At 40.2% G+C, this 20,006-nt stretch overlaps 1 protein-coding gene across 6 annotated transcripts in view; it reads left to right on the top strand.

Moving 5' to 3' along the window:
• Positions 1–10,356: 10,356 nt before the first annotated feature.
• The window catches only part of AK5 (adenylate kinase 5), a gene marked incomplete at its 5' end in the record, with an annotated part of 255,112 nt that continues 245,462 nt past the window's right edge, over positions 10,357–20,006 (top strand). For all 6 annotated transcript variants that reach the window (XM_081225214.1, XM_081225212.1, XM_081225213.1 and 3 more), the window contains 2 exons: positions 10,357–10,416; positions 14,696–14,882. In XM_081225214.1, coding sequence (XP_081081340.1) covers positions 10,357–10,416; positions 14,696–14,882 — 247 coding nt within the window. The remainder of the gene's footprint in view (positions 10,417–14,695; positions 14,883–20,006) is intronic.

The following is a 20,006-nucleotide window of genomic DNA, read 5'->3' as shown; positions in this document are numbered from 1 at the left end:
AAAGTAGATCATAGGGATTATAGTCAATAATATTGTAATAACTTTGTATGGTGGCAAATGGTAACTAGACATTGTGGTCATTTCTTAATGTAAAAAATATCAAATCACTATGTTGTACACCTGAAACTAACATAATAGTGTAGGTCAATTATAATTTGATGAAAAAGAAAAAGAATTCTGAAAGATAATAAATAAATCACGATAAAGCACAGATGCTCACAGACACAATTCAAAGCTATGGCAGCTTGATGCTGGGGTGCTGAGTGCAGTTCCCAGGGAAGGCGCTTGGTGGTACCACTCTTGCTGCACAGGTCATGTGCTGCCTCTATAACACTAGCTACAAAACAAGTGCTGAATGCCATTTTTTATTTTCTCCTTTTTAGTAAAAGCAAAAATCTTTGGATTTCTTTTGGTTAGAGAAAACAAGTACTAATGCAAGTCTTTCACAAAAGCAAAGTTGCGTAAAGCGAACTATCAAAAACCAGGGGATACCTGTACAAGCACATTCTAGAGAACACCAAGGACACCAAGAAAGAAATTACTTAAATCCACCAGGGCTGAATATAGATGGCTTTTATGAAGAAGGTACATTTAAGTGGATCCTTGTAGCTATGGGAATATTTCACTAAGTGGAAAACAGATGAAATTAATAATAAGTTGAGGGAATCAAGTAAGTAAGGGCTCAGAAATACAAAAGTATAGGATTCATAGGTCACATGTGATCAGTATACTGGAAGATAGACCTAGGAAGGTAAACTGGAATGAAATAATGGAGTGCTTGGAATTCCATGCTAAAAAAATTACAAGTTATTCTCTACACCAGCACTTTCCAAAAGAACTTTCTGTGATGAGAGAATATAGATATATGTATATCTATATTTATATCTAATTCCATCCAACATGGTGGCCACTAGCCACACATGACAATTTAGTACTTGCAGTGTGTCTAGTTCAACTGAGAAACTAAAGTTTTAATTTTATTGTTTTAAAATTATTATTAAATAATGTGTTAAATTTAAATAGCCATAGGTGGCTAGTGTACCAGATGGTACCATAGAGGCTAGTGTACCATATTACCATTGAAGACAATGGTAACCACTAAAATGTTTGCACAAGAGAGTGACATGATTGGAGAAACGCTTTAGTATTAGTTTTCTTTTGCAAAATCTAAAATGTTGATTTATTTGGGGAAGGGACTTTTTTAAATTAGTCACTGCCCATGTTATCTCTACTAGATATTTAGTTTTATGATTTCACCTAATTAGAAAAACACTGTGAAGACTAATTAATTGTATTATAGAAGAACAGTTAATAGAGAAAATGTGACTAAATGAAAAAGATTCTAAAAAACAGTAGCAGATGGTAAATTCTGGTAAGTTTTAAAAATTTCTAGCACACCAACATGAATGTCTTGTGACTCTTGAGAAACAGCACATTTCATTCCTTGGTTGGAAAGATTGTATCTTACTCATCCTAAGCTGATTAATATATGTATTACTAATAGACTGTTCATAAGAGATATAGTAAAAAGACAAAAATAAGCAATGTAGACACTTAAAAGGGCATACTGGTTCTGACACATATGTGTGATTTAGAAATTTTAGGCCTCTAGGCTCACAAAATTGCCAGTTTTCCATAATGATAAAAAAGAATACTAAAAACTCAAATGTGTTCTTTGCATTCTGTGAAAACAAACTTAAAAACATAAATTGGGGCTTCCCTGGTGGCGCAATGGTTGAGAGTCTGCCTGCCGATGCAGGGGACATGGGTTCGTGCCCCGGTCCGGGAAGACCCCACATGCTGCAGAGAGGTTGGGCCCGTGGGCCATGGCCGCTGGGCCTGCGCGTCTGGAGCCTGTGATCCACAACGGGAGAGGCCACAGCGGTGAGAGGCCCGCGTACCGCAAAAACAAACAAACAAACAAAAATAAACATAAATTGATGTCATAGATTTATTTTTCTCTGGGGCTTCTATGAGACTCAGAAAAGCTTTTACTTCAAACTTCTGTCAGAATATTCATTTAAGTCAAAATGAAAATGCTTCTCTATGTATTTTAGCTAGAGCATTTAAATTTAGAAACTCCTTGGAGCTCAAGTTGTTTCCTTATTTGTATTTATCTTAGCCACATTAGGTTGACTGGTGAAGACCCGATTTGATGGAATTACAGATTTCCCATTGGTAGGTAAAATAGTCATGCCAATGAGTGGACATTGAAATCCTAAAACATTAAGTTCCAAATATGTTCTTGAAATAACTGGAAATTCCTCTCTTCTACTTGCACAAGAGGTTGACTTCCTGTGACATGTACATTAACCTAACATGAGCTCAGATGGCCGCACTTAAGCCAAAGGTTGTGTATGAAAACAGAAAATTGGTCAGTGAGTAGCAGAGAGAACTCACCATGTGCCAGGCCTCCTTCAGAGCAAGTCAAAATTCCATTCCATGTATCTGCTTTTCTAAGTTAGCAAGCTACTTGTGGCCAATTAGTTAATAATCTACTACCCTCAGGCCAAAAAACATGAAGTCATCCTTGATGTTTTCTCTTTCTCTCATATACCACATGCAATCTATCCAAAAATCCTGTTTGTTCTATCTTCAAAATATATCTAGAATCTAACCAGTTCTCATCGCCTCTACTGACTTCATCTCTTATCTGAATCACATAGCCTCCCAACTGTTCTCCATGCTCCTACCTTTGCCCTCTGACCGCTTCCTAAACCAGCAGACAGATGTGCCTTTTAAAAATTTAAGTCAGATAGAAAACAAACTTATGGTTACCAAAGGGGAAAGGTGGGGGGGAGGGATAAATTAGGAGGTTGTGATTAACATATACACACTATATATAAAACAGATAAACAATAAGGACCTACTGTATAGCACAGAGAACTCTACTCAATATTCTGTAATAACCTATATGGGAAAAGAATCTGAAAAAGAATAGATATATGTACACCTGAAACTAATAAAGCATTGTAAATTAACTATACTCTAATATAAAATTTAAAAAAATGTTAATATAAGTCAGATCATGTTAGTCTTGGCTCAAAACCCTTCATTAATTTCCCATTTCATTCAAAGGAAAAGTCTAAGAACTTACTAGGTTTACAAGGTCCTACGTGATTTGGCCGCATTCCCCTCTGCCCTTCCCCTCTTTCACTCCGCTCCAGTCAACCCACCCCCTTGCTGCTGCCAAAACATGTCAGGCATCCTTCCCCCCTAGGATATTTGAACTGGCTGCTCCCCCAGTTAACTGACAGAGTTAACTCCCTCACCTTCTCAAATCTTTGCTGGAATGTCACGTTCTCCATGACACCTTTCACCACTCTATTTAAAATTGTAATCAGCCACAGGCTCATGAAAAGATGCTCAACATTGCTAATCATCAGGGAAATGCAAATCAAAACCACAATGCGATATCACCTCACAGCTATCAGAATGGCTATCATCAAAAGTTTACAAATAACAAATGTTTATGAGGATGTGGAGAAGAGGGAACCCTTGTACACTGCTGGTGGGAATATAAATTGGTGCAGCTACTGTGGGAAACTGTTTGGCGGTTTCTCAAAAAACTAAAAATAGAACTACCATATGACCCAGCAATTCCACTCCTGGGTATATATCTGAAAAAAAATGAAAACACTAATTCAAAAAGATACATGCACCCCAATGTTCATAGCACCATTATTTACAATTGCCAAGATATGGAAGCAACTTAAGTATCCATCAACAGATGAATGGATAAAGAAGATGTGGTATATATATACAATGGAATACTACTCAGCCATAAAAAAGAACTAAATTTTGCCATTTGCAACAAATGGATGGATTTGGAGGTCATTATGCTAAATGAAATAAGTCAGAAAAATATAAAAACTATATGATATTGCTTATATATGGAATCTAAAAAATATAGCAACTAGTAAATAAAAAATAAAAGAAGCAGATTCACAGATATAGAGAACAAATTTGTGCTTACAGGGGGAAGGGGCAATATAAGGATAGGGAAATGGGATGTACAAATTATTGGGTGTAAGATAGGCTCAAGGATGTATTGTATCACATAGGGAATATAGCCAATATTTTGTAATAACTGTAAATGAAAAATAACCTTTAAAATTTTTTTTAAAAAACTGAAACTGTCCTCTGGCCCTCCTTACTCTCCTCTGCTTTTTCTTTTCGCATGGTATTTATCACATTCTAACACCCTATATGTTTTATAAATATAAAATATATATATATGATTTATAACATATTATTTTATTGTTTCCACCTTCTAGATATATGTTATACGCATGCATTTTATTTGTCTATGTGCTGAGTAGCACCGCAGTACCTGGCACATACTAGGAACTCAAGAAATATTTGACTGAATGAATGATTATAAAACACTGTTTTCATTTTAATTTGTGTAGCTTAATCATGTATTTATAAACCTATAGACCTTACAAAGACATTGTCTGAATTAGATTTTCTCAGCACCTGAACTCCCACATGGTAAATCAGGAATCCCTACAAATGGCATTAACTCTTTCAAGTCATCATGGTGCAATTTAAAAAGGTTTCAACCTATTTGTTTTAAAAAAATATTAGAGGGCTTCCCTGGTGGCACAGTGGTTGAGAGTCTGCCTGCCGATGCAGGGGATGCGGGTTTGTGCCCCGGTCTGGGAAGATCCCACATGCCGCGGAGCGGCTGGGCCCGTGAACCATGGCTGCTGAGCCTGCGCGTCCGGAGCCTGTGCTCCGCAATGGGAGAGGCCACAACAGTGAGAAGCCCGCATACCGAAAATATTAAATAAATAAATAAATAAATAAATAAATAAAATTTAAAAATATTAGAAAGCTTACTTTTTCCTGCTAGGATATCTTTCTAAATTTCTTTGGCTGAGTCCTAAGCATTCTATACATATAGACACAGATAGTTCATTCCTGCATTCATGCGTATCTATTTTAAGCCAGACATTGTCCAAAGCACTGAGAAAATAGAGATTTCTAGGACATGGTCCCTACTGATGAGAAGCTCAGAATCTTACAGTGAGAAAGACTAAACTGTAAGTAAATCATTACTTACAAACAACATAGTGTTGAGAGCAGCAATTTGACTCTAAGTGCAATAATAAAGGCACAAGCAAAGGGCCACGAATTGCAAATTCACTTTTGATCTGCTTATTAAATGATAAAATAGCATGGAACTGTTAGGACGGCATGGGATTTAAGAATGAGATGGTCTTGGGTTTGAATCTCATACTTCATCATCTTTTACTTTTCAACATATGTCTTTATTGAAGTTTAATATACACACAGAGAAGTGCACATTCTATTTGCACAGCTGAGTGCATTTTCACAAGATGAGAACACCAGTGTAACCTGCACCCAAATCAAGGAGCAGAACGTGATCAGTTTCCCCTAAATTCTTCTTGAGCTCTCTCTGTCACTTCATTCTCCTATGGGTAACCCCTGTCCTGATTTCTAACAGCATAGATTTTTTTGGCCTGTTTTTGTTCTTTATATAAATGAAATCATACAGCTTGTATATTTTGTGTCTTGTGATTACTCAATATTATGTCTGTGAGACTCATCCATGTTGTTACATGTAGCTGTAGACTGTTGATCCTCATTGTTTATAGGATTCCATGCTGTGAATCTAACACAACTTATGTGTTCTACTTGTTGGTGATTGTTGGAGTATATTTTAGTTTAGGACCATTTAAAATAGTGCTTCTGTGAAAATTCTAATACATATCTTTTGGTGAATATAAAAATACATCAGCTTCAATAGTTATTCCCAGTTTTCTAAAGTGGTTGTGCAAGTTTACATTCCCCCAGTAGTGTGTGTGAGTTCTGTTCTAAGTGTTTTTTTTTTTTACCATATACATATTTATATGAGTCATGTACTTTTGTGTCCCCACCATAACAGCCTACCTCCTACCTCTACCTCTATCATATTATTAAAACATAGTATTACATTTACCTGTACTTAATTACTACAAGTCCATGTCTCCCTACTAGACAGTGAACCCTTTGAGTCTTGCTGTTTGTATTCGTAGCTCCAGACACAGGTCTGGATCATACAAGGTTATTTCATAATTGTTTGATCAATTAACATATTAATGAATAGATAGATAAATATATAGGATTTTCCTATTCTTAGTCTATAAATTATATACTTGGAAATTTTCCTAAAGCTTTCAGACACTGTAGGAGAGTTTTCAATCTCTTACCTCTAAGCTCCACTAACCCCCAAATTCCTAGAGGTCTTTGAGATCCAGAATCCAAGTGTCTGGCTCAGCTACTCGGCCAGTGTGGAGAAAAGAAATAGAGCATAGGGAAATTCTGCTTTGGCTGAAGAGTTGTGTTACACATCATTATTTCAGCCTGCATTTACCCCAGATTTCACAGACCAGTATGTATACTCCACATTTACAAAAAAGTAAAAGCCTCAGAAAGATCTTCTAAAAAAAATCCCGTAAATAAGGGGCACACTTATCAGGCCAATGTACACTATATGAAAAGTCTTATCTATTAAGATTTTTTTCTGGATAAACAAAATATTTACAAATGGCCCTGAAAATACAAATAGCCCAGTGAGTTGTCAGTTAGTGAGGGAAATAGAATAATTAGGAGGGAGATATTGGGTTTTTTTTATGCAGAATGAGAGAAATTCAACACTCAAGATTTCAATAAATAGGAATGTTGTGTTGTCTTTTCAACCTCTGAACCATGAAAAAACTTTCAAATAGAAAAGAACCTTAAACAATTAGAAAATCTGTAGAGATAAACTTGTTGTTATACATGTTTTGTTGTTGTACTTGTGTTTTGAAATACATTTCCCCTCAAATACAAAATAACATCTGCTAAAAAAAAAAAGAACGGAAGGAAGGGAATAGGAAAGGAAGAATGGAAGGTTGCCGGCCTTTGTAACATAGAAAGGCATGGTGATGATGAAGTTCTAAGGAATGAGGATGCACAGGGATTTGCAGTTGGACTGATAGTAACTATAGTAGAATCTTGGAATTAGGCTCTCTGAATCTCAGTTATTTCATTTACATAATGAAAGTAATACATATCTCACAGGTTGATTTGAGAATTAAATATGGCATATGCAATATACTTTATAAAGTGCTTGTCACAATGCCTGACTCATAACACTCAATGAATTTTTACCTTGTATTATGACCAAACTTGTCATGACATCATTACTATCAACTATACCAGGGCCTGTGGTAGATCCCGTTAGACTCCTCTCCTGGGGTGAGGAACTGCAACTGAGAAATATTTGACACTTTATCAGTAAAATTTTCTGCAGTTAAACTTGCCCTATTTAAATTATAAATGGCATAAATATCTGTTAGGAATGAATGAGCATTTAAGCATGGCTTCCAACCATCTCTGTGGGGTTTGGGAAGTTGCTGCCCTGGGTACAGAGCCCTTGAGCCTTCTCAAGTGGATGCAGCCAATGGTCTCTACCCTGAGGCAGCTGCTTAATAGCAACAGAGCAAGGTTCAGTCCTTTGCTGAGACATAGCCTGTGTGTCAGCAATGAGCTAGAGAAACATTCTCACCAAGAGGCTCCTCCTCAAGGATGTCTGGATCTTTGGAAAGTTCTAGCTATCACCTCAAAGGTTATCACCATTCCCACTTGCTCTGCTACTTCCAGCAAAGAATCTGGACTCCACCCCCTTGCATCAAATCAACAGTTAAGCATGTTTGATTTTCATCATTACATTTATCACTATCTGATATGTTCTCACTTGTGTCTTTGGTGGGAGAGGGGTTAATTATTTATCTGCTCTTCATTTATCACTATCTTATGTTGTTTCTGCATTTTTATTTGCTTATTGTCCATCTGCACTTCTTACACGCACTCTCCAGGAGAATGTATATTCCTTGACAGAAGGAATTATGTATGTCTTATTCACTGCTGTATAACCCAGCACACTCTCCCAATGTGGGAGCAGAAGAGATTCTGCCTGGAGACACTAGGTAAGCAGTAAGCATCTTGATTCTTTGCAACGATGTATCCCCAAGTAAACAAAGAAACCCTTTATTTACCCACCCTTAGAATTCCATATCAGGGAGCAATGAGCCAGCTTTCCCATGGCAAGAATGTATTTGTTGTTCCTTGTCCTTTCTATTCCCTCTCTTCCAAACAATCAGCCTGGCTTTTAAGCATTACACTTCCCCCATATAGCCCTTCCATAATAGGCTACAACTCCCTTTGCAAAAGTAATTGTGAATACTTGCTTCTTTCGTACATCTGGAACACACCAAAAAGCACTGATTGTCAGTGTATGAGGCTACCTGAAAATCTGCCATATCTCCAGCTACTATGTTTTTTCAGGCTATTTAGAATATTTAGTGCAATGCAGTCTTCATTATTCACTCTCTTTATACAAGCAAGTTGCCATCCTTGCCTGACTACACTAAAGTGCATTTAGAATCATATATCCATTCAGGATTCATTCCTCCCTAGGAGACAAGATGTGAGCTGTACTCTGCCAGATTCTTGTCTGTAAAGGGTGACCTTGAAAGGTCCTGCAGAAAGTGGCCTCTTCAGTCCTAGGTGCTTTGCCTCAGCTGGGCCTGCTCATAAAGTAAGCTTTCAGGCCATGGATCCTGGTAGTTATCAAGCATTGTTGCACAGGGAACAGACAATGCTTCACTACTGCCAAAACCTGCTCTTACACAAGGTAAAGAACGTCAGAAGCTGGAACTATAAATGATGTGGCATATTCTGAGGGCAGAAACGAATTTCTATGGAACACCTGCCTCATTTAAGGCTGCCATATGACACATGGTTTCACTTGTTCAGAAACACTTGTTCAGAAAACTTCATTTACTTTACAAAACTCAATTAATTCTTGAGTTCCCTCCCTGGATAAAACAAAACTGCAGCTATAGTGAAGGCATGAGTAGCAGTCTTTACTGTGACAAGAAATAGAACCAAGAAAAGATCTGCAAAAGATGAACTTGAAATGGACATCCAGACACTGGTTTCTGGAAGCAGTGGCAGTGTTGCCTCTCTCCCTGGTCTGATCCCAGATGGCAATGCCTATCAGAGCCTCCTTTCCTCTGACATGCCCTCCTACGTGTTGGGTCTTGTACGGAATTAGAGGTCATGTTCCCAGGGTGGCATGGACCATTTTCAAGCAGGCAGTGAAAAGACATCATAATGGGGGAAATGGGAAGATACTTGACCCGTAATGCTGCTTTATCACATCAACCCATACCCACCCCAGGGTGCTCCAACGGTCCATGGTCCACCAACAGCACACTCCGATCGGATTAACCGTGGCGCCCAGTCACCTACCAAGCATGTTTCCAGTTTAAGCAGTCTCCGGCTCTCAACCACCACCCACTTCTCGCCTCCACCTTCCCATTCCTCTCTATAGACATAATTAACTAGTTGATTACTTACTAATTCTTCTGTTAGGGAAGATTTCAGCCTCACTGTAAGGCCTTATTCTGAAATCTGTAAGGATTTGTAACACTAACAGAGAAAAATTCGAGATCAGCTAGCAAAACGGTCCTGAAGGATAGAAATACTCAAGATTTAAAATTATCTTAAGGGGATGGAGTCAACACCCTCAGTCCCCTTTTCTCCTTACTCCCAGCTCCCTGTTATGAAGGATCGGTAACCTTAGGAATAAACGATAAATTCTGTGACAATTAGGTTTCTTCCTGGGAGCTCCTCGGTCATGCACGAGTAACTCGTGGGGGGGATGGGGGTCGGGGGGTTCGGGAGAGGTGAAAGGGTCGCACGTTGCTACCGACCCCGACTCTGTTCCTTTGGCCACCTGGTCCCAGGTTGCTGCGTCCCGGGGGCGGCGCGCGCAGGGAAGCGCGGCTCCGGGTGGTGGTGTGACACGGGGGGCGTGACTGCGAGCCCCCCGCGCGCACCCTTCCCCACCCCCGCGCCCCGCTCCGCTCGAGCAGCGTGACTGGCCGCCGCCGTCGTCGCCGCCCGCAGACCGGGTTCGGGAGGCTCAGAGCGCGGCGCGCCGAGCGGGACAAGCAGGCGGGCGGGCTGCTGCCTGGCGTCCGCCGCGCTGTTCTCCTTCCTCCGCTCCCTCCGCCCCTCCGCTGGCGGCCGCACAGCCTCGAGCCTGGGAAGCCGCGGCTCCGAGCCCGCAGCTCCGGCGTGGGGACCAGCACCGAGGCTGGGGCGGCGGGAGCGCTGAGACCACAGTCGCCGCGGAGAGGCGGAGGGGGGCCCGGCCTGGGTAGGCAGAGCCGAGCGCGTATTTGCGTGTGAGAGCGAGGGCTGCGCGGTGCTCGGTGAGGACACCGCCAGCCCCAGCCCAGGTCGCCGCAACCCGGGAGCCTCCCGCCTGCGCCCCAGGGCGCGCGCGGAACAGCCATGAACACCAACGAAGCCAAGGAGTATCTGGCCCGGAGGGAAATCCCGCAGCTTTTCGAGGTAGGGGGCTAGGTCTGGCAGAGAGGAAGGGAGGATCGGGGAGGGCATCCCTGGGGTTCGGGGTGAGAGGCCGCTCGCCGTCCCACCTTGCCGACGCGGGGCACGGAAGTGAAGGCGCTTGCGGAAGCTTGCTCGCCCGCTTGCCCAGGGGTAGCTGCCTGTCTGGCGGGTTGCGGGGTCCTTGTCGGAAGGCTGGACTCAGAAGCCTCCATCTCGAAAATCAAGTTTCAGTCTTCGAACCGGGTTCTGGAAGCAGGCTGCCCCCAGCGCATCCCTCCCATGTGGACCCCCAGAATGGGCTGCTGGCAGCGGCCGGCCGCGCTCTCCGGGGGCGAGGATCAGGCCAGGTGGGTACGCTGGCGCCCAGCAGCCAGCAAGGACTCGGAACTGCGAATCGAGAACCTTAGTCCCTTCGCGCGCCGAGGGTTGGGACCCCCGCGTTGACGGGGAAGTGAGGACGAAAGCAGCCCTCCACAGGGACAGCTTGGGGGAGAGGGATGAAGATGCAAAAAACAAATCCAAACCCATCAAGTGCAGCGCTACCTCCCGGCTGGCTGTCACCCAGCGCTGCTCTGCGCTTTCGGTGAATGAACTCCTGAGCACGTTTTCCCGTCACCTTGGAAGGGATGGTTCTCCTTCCTCACCTCCCCAGCCCATAGCTTTCGCCTGCCCTCACCAACCCACGTAGAGAAGGCGAATCGGAGAGGGAGTGGCGAGGCGGGCGTGACTCCTGTTGCTCTGTCTTCCGACCGCATCGCAGCATCATCTGCACCAGAGACCCGGGAAATGGGGAACACTTTGGGAATGTGGGAGAGGAGGCTTGATGGATCAACTAGAACCTTGGTTAGTTCTAAACCATAGGCTACGTCGCGGATCATCTTGTTTCCTTTCCTTCTCTTCGTATTTGAATTTTAGAACATTCCTGAATCCTATGTGCTTTTACTTAGGTTAAGGAAAAAAAAAAAAAAAAAGGAAGCGAGCCAAGCTTCATAGAGCAAGCTCTGAAACCCGCTCCCCCATTTCTGAAAGATGATAGACTGTAGACTGATGTAGTAAACTAAAAGTTATGCGTTGCTCTTTCTCCTATTTGGGGGGTTTGTTCTGCTAAAAGGAATTTTATAACACTACTTGGGAAAATAATTTTGTCTCTGTTTTCCCAAATTATCTTTAAATGGGCCGCCATAATTACAGATCTCCATTTTCCTCTCACCTCCATAAGCCACCGGTTTCAGGTCCATCTGAAGACAAGATTTCCAGGTAAATCGCCCACTGAGCACAAGCCTAGTATGTGAAACCCCAATCTAGCAATTGTGTTACTAGTATTTGAAAATAATCAGGAGGTGTTGCATAAGGACAGGTCTTGGGGTTATGCAGGATTCTTGTTAAGAGTTTTTCTTTTCTTTTTTTAATTTTCAAAAACTAAATATGGAGATGAAGAGCTGCAGGGTTTTGTCATAAATACTACTACTGAGATCAATGTCATCCCTAAAAGAGTAATTAGAAACATCTGCAGCAGGGCCACCTGATTGCAAAGTGCTTCTTAATAGTACACCTTTTTTCTATATAAATGTAAGTACTGTTTTTCCCCCTTGGTAACCACAGAGGATTTTGATAGTTTGTGTATGAAAATCTACACTGTGCAAATAAGTGATGGCAGGCATTTTTGTTCAGGTGCTATGCTTTTCCTTGGCTTTTCTGCATATGAATGGGATGTTTTAAAATAGTGCACACCCAGAAAAGGAAGTCAACTTGCTTAGGTGAAATACAGATATACAGTGTACTTAAATGCAATCCAAGGCAATGGGAAGCTGGAAGGAGACTGCTGGTGACCTCCAAAAGCTCCATCCTTCCAGTAAGAAAAATCTGTGCTGTGCACAGCACAAGAGAGAAGTAAAACTTGGCAGTTCTCCATGTGATGAGTGTAGACAGCAAAACCAAATGCTTTAAGTTTCCAAACTTAAACCAAACGCTTTAAGTTTGAGGGAGATTTTCTCCCTCAAAACCACAATGTAGGTATACAAAGTTTCTAGGTCTACAAAGTTTAGCAGTTAGATATCTATCAAGCCCAAAACATTGAGCACAGTTGTGGATACTAGACACCATTGTAGACCAAGTGATTGATTATTGAATCTACATATTGTCAAGCAACTAGCTGTATCTAACTGACCTTTTCAGATTTCTTTCTGACTTGAAACATCATATGGGCTAAATGGGATATCTCTGGTAGGTTCAAGTTTGAAATGTGTTTCCATTTTTAGATTAAATGTTAAAACAAAAACCACTTTCCCCTGATGAGTTCTTAACTCTAGTTAACCTTATGGTGTATATATTGATCTTGTATCACTGTACCTTAGAGCAAAGATTTGGCAATTAATTTGAACACTGGGGCAAGTCAAATTAGATTGTTCAAGTTCTCAAAGGGTTGACTCAAGTAGACCGAGTAAAAAATGTTTGCTCGTTGTTTTGGATCCCCGATGGTGGCTGACTATTAGAACAATGGATTTAAACTATCTATGAAGGAGTGGACCTCATTCCCCCTTCTAAAATCAGTTCCCTTTGTGAAGTCAGATATGTTTAGGAAGGCTGGAACCATATTTTCCAGTAAAAAAAAAAAACCTTCATTGAGTGCGTTCACTCATTTTAGGCAATAATAGGGATAAAAAAACTAAAAACCTAATCTTGAGTGACTCGAATTGCAGTTGGATTATGTATGGGGCACAGAAAATCTGGCACTTTTTAAATCCCATATCATATTTTTGCAAGATGCAGAAAGAGGAATATATGGAATCAAAACCATTGACTTGGAATTCCAGGCCTACGAGTTTCTAGCTGAGTAACCTAGATCAACTCACTAACATCTCTGAGCCAGGATTTCCTAGTCTATAAATGGTGATGATAATGCCACATAGGGCTGAAAGTGCACTGGGTAAGCTAAAGCATGCAAAGATACAGAATAAGCCCTGCCACAGAGTTAGCTACATTGAGGTAGGGGGAATCCGAGGAGTTAAACGCAATGTGTGTGTATCTGTGTGTGAGTGTAGCACAGACCCTGACATACAAACTGGGTGTGGATGCCCAGGTTAGTTTTTTCTGCTCCCTCTGCAGTTGAACTCCTCTGATTGAACATTCTAACCTATGTTATTTAGGATTTCAGAGAACAAATGTACCTGGTAGGAACTGCCTACCATTTAGAGCAAATTGCACAAGAATAATTTGAAAATAAAATACTGTATTTAGGAAAGATGTCAGCTTTTCAAAGGGTGTATGTTTTGTGCATTAATAATGGTGATAATAATCCTCTATGCTTTTTCCATGAAATACTCCAAAGGAAAATATTTTGCACATCAGTTCAGTTCCCAGGAATCAGCATTTCCAAATTTATAGCATTTTTAGAAATTAGTACTTATGAAATATCAGACATCAGGTTTTCCTCTGTAATTTCAATGGATATTATAGTGATTTATTATATATCAAATGTTTTTACTTAAACTCAGTCTTTATGTTTTGAGTGAAATTTTTTTTCTAAGTAGACAACAGTTCAGTATGTACCTACCATGTGCGAGGGAAAGTGTCAGAGGCTGGATATTGCGAAATAAATAAGACCCACACTGTATTGTTGAAGAGTTTATAGGTTAGAAGAGGAGACCAACACATAAACTGGTGGTTTTAGTATGAATGACAGGTAAGATAGTTTTTTCTGGGTATCATGAACACCAAGGAAGGGTGTTGGGTCCACAAGCCAACCTGAGGGCTCAGGGGAGACTTCCTGATGATGATGATGATGATGATGATTACAACCACCAACATTTATTATTTACTATGTTCCAGGCACTTAATATGTACTTTACAAATATTTACATACATTATATGTATGTAAAATACATTATATTTACAAAATATTTACATTTTTTAATCCTTAAAAAACCCTCTGAAACTGAGGCTTGGAGCCTTTAAGGATGGGTAGGAATGAGATAAATCATGACTAGAGCATTTTTACACACTGCACTTTATCTCATATTGATAAGGTTCTTCCATTTTAAACAATATAGTTGGCCTTAATTGTTTAAAAGACAGAGAATGCTGAGCTGAAAACTAATTGGTCAAGAATTTAAGGGGGTATTTTAATTACTCAATCAGAGCATAATTTCACCTCTAATTGTTTATTTTTTTTAAATGCAAAGAATCAAAACAACCCAGAATTTAAAGATGGGATATACACTATTCTGACAAAGGTGGTTTAAAAACATATTTTCTGTGGGCATATTGTGTTGTATTTCAGAGCCTTTTGAATGGACTGATGTGTTCTAAGCCTGAAGACCCAGTAGAGTACTTGGAAAGTTGTTTACAGAAAGTAAAGGAACTAGGCGGCTGTGACAAGGTGAAGTGGGATTCATTTGTAAGCCAGGAGAAGAAGACCTTACCTCCACTCAATGGAGGGCAGTCACGGAGATCCTTTCTAAGAAATGGTAATGTATTCGTAGAATAATAGACAGTTTATACTTAGAGCAATTTTCTTTAAAACCTATCATACAAACTGTAGGCAATGATATAATTTAGTAGATTTCCCAGCACCTAAAAGGATATTTGGTCCTGGAATGTGACTATTCTGTCTCTGCTACTAATTCTAATCACCTCCATGATAAGACAAACAAAATTACATACCGTTGTCCAGCACTTCACTAAAAGCTCAATGAAATTTTTTACTGACTCCATTAATTTTGTTTTTTCTTCTTAATTAATTAATTAATTAATCAATTTTTGGCTACGTTGGGTCTTCGTTGCGGTGTGCGGGCTTCTCATTGCTGTGACTTCTCGTGTTGTGGAACATGGGCTCTAGGTGCGGGGGCTTCAGTAGTTGTGGCATGCGGACTCAGTAGTTGTGGCACACGGGCTTAGTTGCTCTGTGGCATGTAGGATCTTCCTGGACTAGGGCTCGAATCCTTGTCCCCTGCATTGGCAGGCGGATTCTTAACCCCTGCGCCACCAGGGAAGTCCTGACTTCATTATTTTGTAAAATGAATTACATTAGCAAACTGAATTTTTCTTAAAATTGCAAATTAGACTTTTCCAAATAAATGAGTAGATGACAGGCAAAATTGATAGTTATTGTATAACTACAACATTTTTTTATTAGGTCAGAAGAGATTTAACTTATTAATGTGTTTCCAAATTCAGAGTTCATATTAATGCATCTGCGTAAATGTTTATACTAGTTAACTCAAGAAGGATTTATTTATTGAATGCAATGTATGAGATTAGGCATTTGGGTGCTACAAAGGAAATGGGATGCATAAACTTGTTTAACAATTTTAGGGATTGTTTGGAACTAAGAACTGGAATTCACTAGAGGAGATTCATGGTATTCCAGCTTTCTGAAATATGTGCTTATCAAAATTAGTTCAATATCAGCCAAGCAGCCTTTTGGGCTCCAGACAAAATTGAGAAGTACAATAGTATGTGCAAAATGGAATCAGTTCCAATCAGAGGAAACCAATTAATTCTTTCCCAGTGGCCCAAATCATTCTATTTTCAAAATTTAAGCCATTCTCAAAAATTGTACCACAAAAAGTTTCAGTTATACAGACAGAATTTGAAGCGGAGACAATTCTATTTGCAATAAATACAAGGGGGAAATAAATCTTAGTTTGTTTTATCTTACTTAGTCATGACCCACTTAGATTTTATTTGAACATGATGTGGGGAAAAGTCAGAGTGTGTTAATTTCTAAGAAACACAAACAGGGAGAAAAAGCAGAAATGACGTCGTCTCAGAAACATCTCCAGAGAGAAGACTCCTTCCCTGTCAATGCAGGGTCACCACTAGGTGATTTAGGCTTGGGTGCTCAAGAGAGAACCTTTAAGCAGTTACCACTACAGCACACCACTTGGTAAATTACTGCTTAAGTGAACAAAATGATATTTTTGTGAGCTTGAAGGGTTCATACACCTTCCCAAAAGGGCTAACTTCCTTCCCAGGGTGTCATCATATGTTAGAATATGGCTCAATGTTAAATACATGCCCTTGGCCCTTGTTAAGTCAAGTGACATAAATATGGGAATTTCTTTTTAAACCTTAAAGCACTAACAAACCTTAGGTATTACTGGATTTAGTCTAAGGTATTTTTATGTTCTTAAATTTAAGTCTAAGAGGATGTGACATTCACTTAGTTGAAAAGCTGGTTATATAAAGTGACTGTTTTGTAACAAAATGAAATTTGAATGCTTCTATTTTATACTGTTACTTGACTTGATTATATGTAGAAGCCAGGCAGGCCAAGTATGTAATAGAGAATGGTGGAAACTGTGGTCAAACTAGAGAACAGAACTAGAGTGAACAATCATTGTCTAAAGGCAGTCAAGCACAAATTTTGGAAAAATGTCGAGCTGAACAAAGTACATCTATGAGGCTACATTGGGCCCACAGATGACCAGTTTGGAACTCTTGATCTAGCAGGATAAGCTAAAATAGGAATGGAAAATGTAGACTTAACTTTCATTAGAACTGAAATCACTAGTTAATTTTAGAATCTCCATATCTGCTAGTACTTTACCAGAATTCCAACTCAGAGATCTTTTAATTAATCATCAAATAAAACCTTTCACATACTATGGTGACAAGAATGTTGTATCACACTGTTTAATAACTGGAACGTAGGCTAAAAGACAGAAAATGGTTTCTAAACTGATTAATCCTATAATAATAAAATATTATTTTATGAAATGCTTTGCACGTGTGTGCTTTGTAGGTTTTTAACTATGATTTACAGAATAGCTTATTAAAATCGACAAAATTGCTAACTTCCCTGTAACTTTAAGCACTATTATTATGTCTAGAAACAAAAAGTGATTCATGCATTTTTTGCTGAAATGTTGACATAGCCATGCTAACATATAATTATCATGAAAAATTATTCCGTGAAATAGAACATTTTAATAATTTTTAAGCAAATTACTTTCCTAGGTAAAAATATGTTAAAAGCAAGGATAAATTATTAGCTGACAGTTCTTTAAAGCATTGTACTGTAAATGTGAGGTGAGCATCCATTTTTTTCTGCCGTTTGTATACAATTGAACAAATAATTACTCACAAATAGGAGTTTTAGTCCCATAGCTCCAACTGTCCATAGAGCTTTTCTTCTGGAATATCTCATTGTCATCTTTACTCAACATGTCCAAAACCAAACATATCATATTTGCTTCAAAACCAGCCCTCCTTTTCTTATTTACATGAAGTCAGCCTATGAGTCAGTTGAGCAATAAAATAACCACTTATTGAGTACTACTATGTTTCAGACACTCTTTTAAGACTGAGAATGTAGCCACCAAAAAATAACAAACATGGCACCTGCCCTTATAGTCTAGTGATGAAGTCAAGTGTTAAAAATATAATTAGAAGTACAATGGATGCTATAGAAAATACCATATGCTATGTTAAAAATATAATTAGAAGCACAATGGATGCTATAGAAAATACCATATACTATAGAACTAACCATATTAACAGGCAGATGGATCCCACCTAAGCCGGGGTTCAAGGTAGGCTTCCTGGAAGAAGTGATATGCTAATACTAAGAGACAGAGAGGTGAGTAGGTATCAACTAGAGAAGGATGGAGGAGATTGAGAGTATACTAGGGAACAGAGAACAGAGATTTCTGACATAGAGGAAGAAGCCAGGATAAAGACAGGAAGGAGAGAAGCCCAGTATTTCTGGAGCATAAAAGAGAGGGCAGAAAGATACTGGATGAAGTGCAATATGTTCCTTATTGTTTTAGACTTGACACTTGGCAATTGTTTTTGAACTGTCATCTTCTGTCATCTCTCATATCTGAATCCGAATCGTGTCCTTCATATCCAACCACTCATTTCCATTTCCCCTACTTCCCCTCTAGTCTAAGCCCTCATCTCTTACCTGTGAACTACTTTAACAGCCTCCTAGCTGCTACCCTTTCTGCTCCTAGTTTCTCCCTACTCAAATCCATTCTAACCACCACCAGGTTAATTTTCCTAAAAAATATATTTCATATTTCATCATGTCATTTCTCTACCCCCCAGAAACCTCCACTGGCTTTCTACCAGATTAAAGCTAAACCCTTTACCCTGATGATCAAGGCCCTCCACATTGTGGCCACACTCTACCTACCCATCTTCTGGCTTTTCTCCATGGGCACCATCTACTTCAGCAAGATTGTTCTCTTTGTTATTGGTTCAGCAAGTATTTATTGGACAGTAACTTTGTGCTAAGCATAGTTCTAGCTCCCAGGGATACAAAGTTCCGGATAGGAAAGGTCCCTGCTGTTACAGAACTTATTCTAATGGGAGAGGACAAACAATGGTGAAGTGGTAGGTGCTGTGCAGAGCATTATTATAAGAGGTGATGTCCTTGAAATTAACTGGCTGGCTACCCTAGATTAAAAGGTCAGTAAAGGGCTTCCCTGGTGGCGCAGTGGTTGAGAATCTGCCTGCCAATGCAGGGGACACAGGTTCGAGCCCTGGTCTGGGAAGATCCCACATGCTGCGGGGCAACTAGGCCCGTGAGCCACAACTACTGAGCCTGCGCGTCTGGAGCCTGCGCTCTGCAACAAGAGAGGCCGTGATAGTGAGGGGCCCATGCACTGCGATGAAGAGTGGCCCCCGCTTGCCGCAACTGGAGAAAGCCCTTACACAGAAATGAAGACCCAACACAGCCATAAATAAATGAATAACTAACTAACTAAAAAAAAAAAAAAGGTCAGTAAAGTGTTCTTATAGGAGGTGACATTTAAGCTGAGGTGTGAATGACAAGAAGCAGTCAGCCATGGGATCAACTAGGAAAGAACATTTCAAGCAATGGACTGTGGTGTAGAAGCAAGCAACTCATAGAGTCTACAGTAGTCCAGATAAATGATGGCGGCTTGGGGAAGAGTTGTGGTAGTGGAGATGGAGAAAAACGTGTGCATTTGGGATATGCTTTGGAGAGAAGTCTATGGGAATAGATGTAAAGAGTGAGGGAAGAAGTTAATCAAGGATAACGCTTAGAGTTTTGCCCTGCATTGGGTGAAGCAGTTCAATTTCAAGGCAGAACTGGATAATGTTGTTAGTGCCTTTCCTGACATAGCTCTTCCCAGAATTTTCTAAAGAATACCCACTGTCGGGAATTTCCTGGTGACGCAGTGGATAAGAATCCGCCTGCCAATGCAGGGAACACTGGTTCAATCCCTGGTCCAGGAAGATCCCACATGCTTCAGAGCAGCTAAGCCCGTGTGCCACAACTACCGAACCTGCGCTCTAGAGCCCATGTGCCACAACTACTGAGCCCACGTGCCACAACTACTAAGTCCGGGTGCCTAGAGCCCATGCTCTACAACAAGAGAAGCCACTGCAGTGAGAAGCCTGCACACTGCAGTGAAGAGTAACCCCCACTCACCACAACTAGAGAAAGCCTGCACACAGCAACAAAGACCCAACACAGCCAAAAATAAATAAAATAAAAAAAAAAAGAATACCCACTGTCATCTGTAGACTACTTCACTCTTTTCGTGGAATTAAAGTGAGTTCCATGAGTCAGTAGTCAATGACCTCATTTATTGTATCAACAGAGAATGGAAAGTTCT

The sequence above is a fragment of the Mesoplodon bidens genome (assembly GCF_964165515.1).
Source record: "Mesoplodon bidens genome assembly, chromosome: 2".
NCBI classification, from domain to species: Eukaryota; Metazoa; Chordata; class Mammalia; order Artiodactyla; family Ziphiidae; genus Mesoplodon; species Mesoplodon bidens.
Note: the sequence above shows the minus strand (reverse complement) of the source record. Positions and strands in the feature narration are given on the sequence as shown.